Source organism: Geospiza fortis, unplaced genomic scaffold, assembly GCF_000277835.1.
Source record: "Geospiza fortis unplaced genomic scaffold, GeoFor_1.0 scaffold50, whole genome shotgun sequence".
Classification (NCBI taxonomy): Eukaryota; Metazoa; Chordata; class Aves; order Passeriformes; family Thraupidae; genus Geospiza; species Geospiza fortis.
Window position 1 is genome coordinate 946429 of NW_005054382.1, and position 2118 is coordinate 948546.

Sequence of the window (2118 nt, forward strand, 5' to 3'; positions counted from 1 at the left end):
TTAAAGGAGCAAGGAGAGATCAGATTAGCTGACAGATAGCAGTGTATTTTAAAATCAATGAATTCCTCTGTATTCATCTGTTGGAAATGGAAATTTGAGGTCCAGTGGTTTAAACCCTGTGTTGCTGAGTATTCAACAATCTTCCTTTTCAATACCAGAGGCAGGACCTCAAAAAAATTGCCATAGCTGCCAAACTAGAAATAATACCATGAGTTTCCCTGACCTCTCAGACCCAAAAGAGAGACAAAGCATCAATTAAGCCTGAGCAGATGTTGTGGTGAGATGTTGTTTAATTAGAGCTTAACTCAGGGCAGTAAGAGGCGGGGGCATTCCAGCGAGTCCTCTGGGCTAGCGTTTGACTTCACTGAGAGACAAAATGGCAGGAAGCATTTGTTTCCTTGAGATGTTCTTTTGTTTTGCAGGTATGCTATTGGCATTTCCTACAAGTCAGCACCGAAGCACGAGTGGATTGGAAAGAATTCTGCCTCCTGGGTGCTCTGCCGCTGCAATAACACGTGGGTGGTGCGGCACAACAGCAAAGAAATCCCCATCGAGCCCGCGCCTCACCTCCGGAGGGTCGGGATTTTGCTGGACTACGACAACGGTTCCCTTGCCTTTTATGATGCTTTGAACTCCCTCCACCTTTACACTTTTGACATTACATTTGGCCAGCCAGTGTGCCCCACGTTCACGGTGTGGAATAAATGTTTGACCATTATAACTGGCTTGCCTATCCCTGACCACCTAGACTCCTCCGAGCAGCTCGCGTGACTGCTGAAAGCCAAAAGGTAGGAGGGCCCATCTTCCCAGGGTGGCCAGGCGGGGCCACCAGGAGCTCACCCGGAGCTGGAGGATCCATGTGGCATCCCAGACAATGCTGCCAAATTTGGGCAAAACTGACAAGGAGAGAAAATCTCTTCCTGTGTATTTTGTACTGAAGGACAAGAAGTGGCTTTAATAATAACTTAGAACTTTTTTTTCAGTTGGTTTTGTTTGGTTGGTTTTTGTATTTCATCTCTTACAGGAAGATTTATAAATTATTTATAAAAATGAAAAAAAAAAAAAGAAAAATGAAAGCCTAGTATGGACATCTGGGAAATGACTTCTTGTTTTTTTTGGGAGGGGGGTTTTTTGCACATTGGTGGTCCTGTTAATTAAAGTTTCATCAGCCTTTTGAATAATTTTATTTTACAGTGGATAATAGAAGAAAATTGGAAAGATGAAAACTGCATAGTGGACAAGTCAGTATACTGCAGGTTTTACTTGTACCAACATTAGTGGTCTCATTACCAGCCTTGTTGAGTGTGAGAGCTCTCAATTTCTACTTTGCACATGGGAATGTGCAGACCAAAAGAACAAAAATAAGCAAGCGAGGAAGTGGAGCTCGCCAACACAGCAAAAGAATAAAGTTTAATTTACTTCTGTTCACAGGGCAATGCTCTCTCTGTTCATAAAAAACATGCGGAATATCTCCTAGAAATGTGAGTGGATAAATCATCTGGTGATTTATTTTATTGATGGTAATATTCCCATCTACCAGTGCTTCACTTTCATCTTTGGGAAACATTATAGAATCACTGAGGATGTGGAATACTGATACCATCTCTGAGAATCAGCAGCACTGGAGGAGAGCAGCCAATCCAAGGCCTGACTGTAGACTAATTTGATAAAGCACGGCATCATTTAAGGATTGATTGTAATGGAAGATGTCACGGTTCTGATGGCAGACCTGTGAATGCTTATTGCTGATTTTACAAGGTTCAACATAGCAAGCCCAGCCAACCACTCGGAAGTGAGACATGCGCCACTTTACCATTGGTTTTAAATTAAACACAAATGTTTCATTGTCATACACTGTGTAGTGTCTACAACAAAGCAAGGAAATCTGTTTTGCATGAGCTGTATGGAGAAACACTGCAGCTGGAGTTTGCTCATAGTTATCATTGTCCCAGGTTGTTTGGGAAAGCACAGTTCACTTTGTGAATGAAAAGTAAAGAGTAAGCTTTCAGCAGCAGTAGAAATCTGCATAGGGAGACCCTATGTTCATCCTGGTGTTGGTAGAAGAGCTTCAGTGGTGGCAATAGAAGTTCTATGTACTTTATCTCAGAGCTGAATCAG

At 42.4% G+C, this 2118-nt stretch overlaps 1 protein-coding gene across 5 annotated transcripts in view; it reads left to right on the forward strand.

Moving 5' to 3' along the window:
• MID1 (midline 1) overlaps positions 1–2112 on the forward strand; it is a 257614-nt gene extending 255502 nt beyond the window's left edge. For all 5 annotated transcript variants that reach the window (XM_031060407.1, XM_031060408.1, XM_031060406.1 and 2 more), the window contains one exon: positions 423–2112. In XM_031060407.1, the coding sequence (XP_030916267.1) occupies positions 423–771 (349 nt within the window). In that variant the 3' untranslated portion in view covers positions 772–2112. The remainder of the gene's footprint in view (positions 1–422) is intronic.
• The last annotated feature ends 6 nt before the right edge of the window (positions 2113–2118 follow it).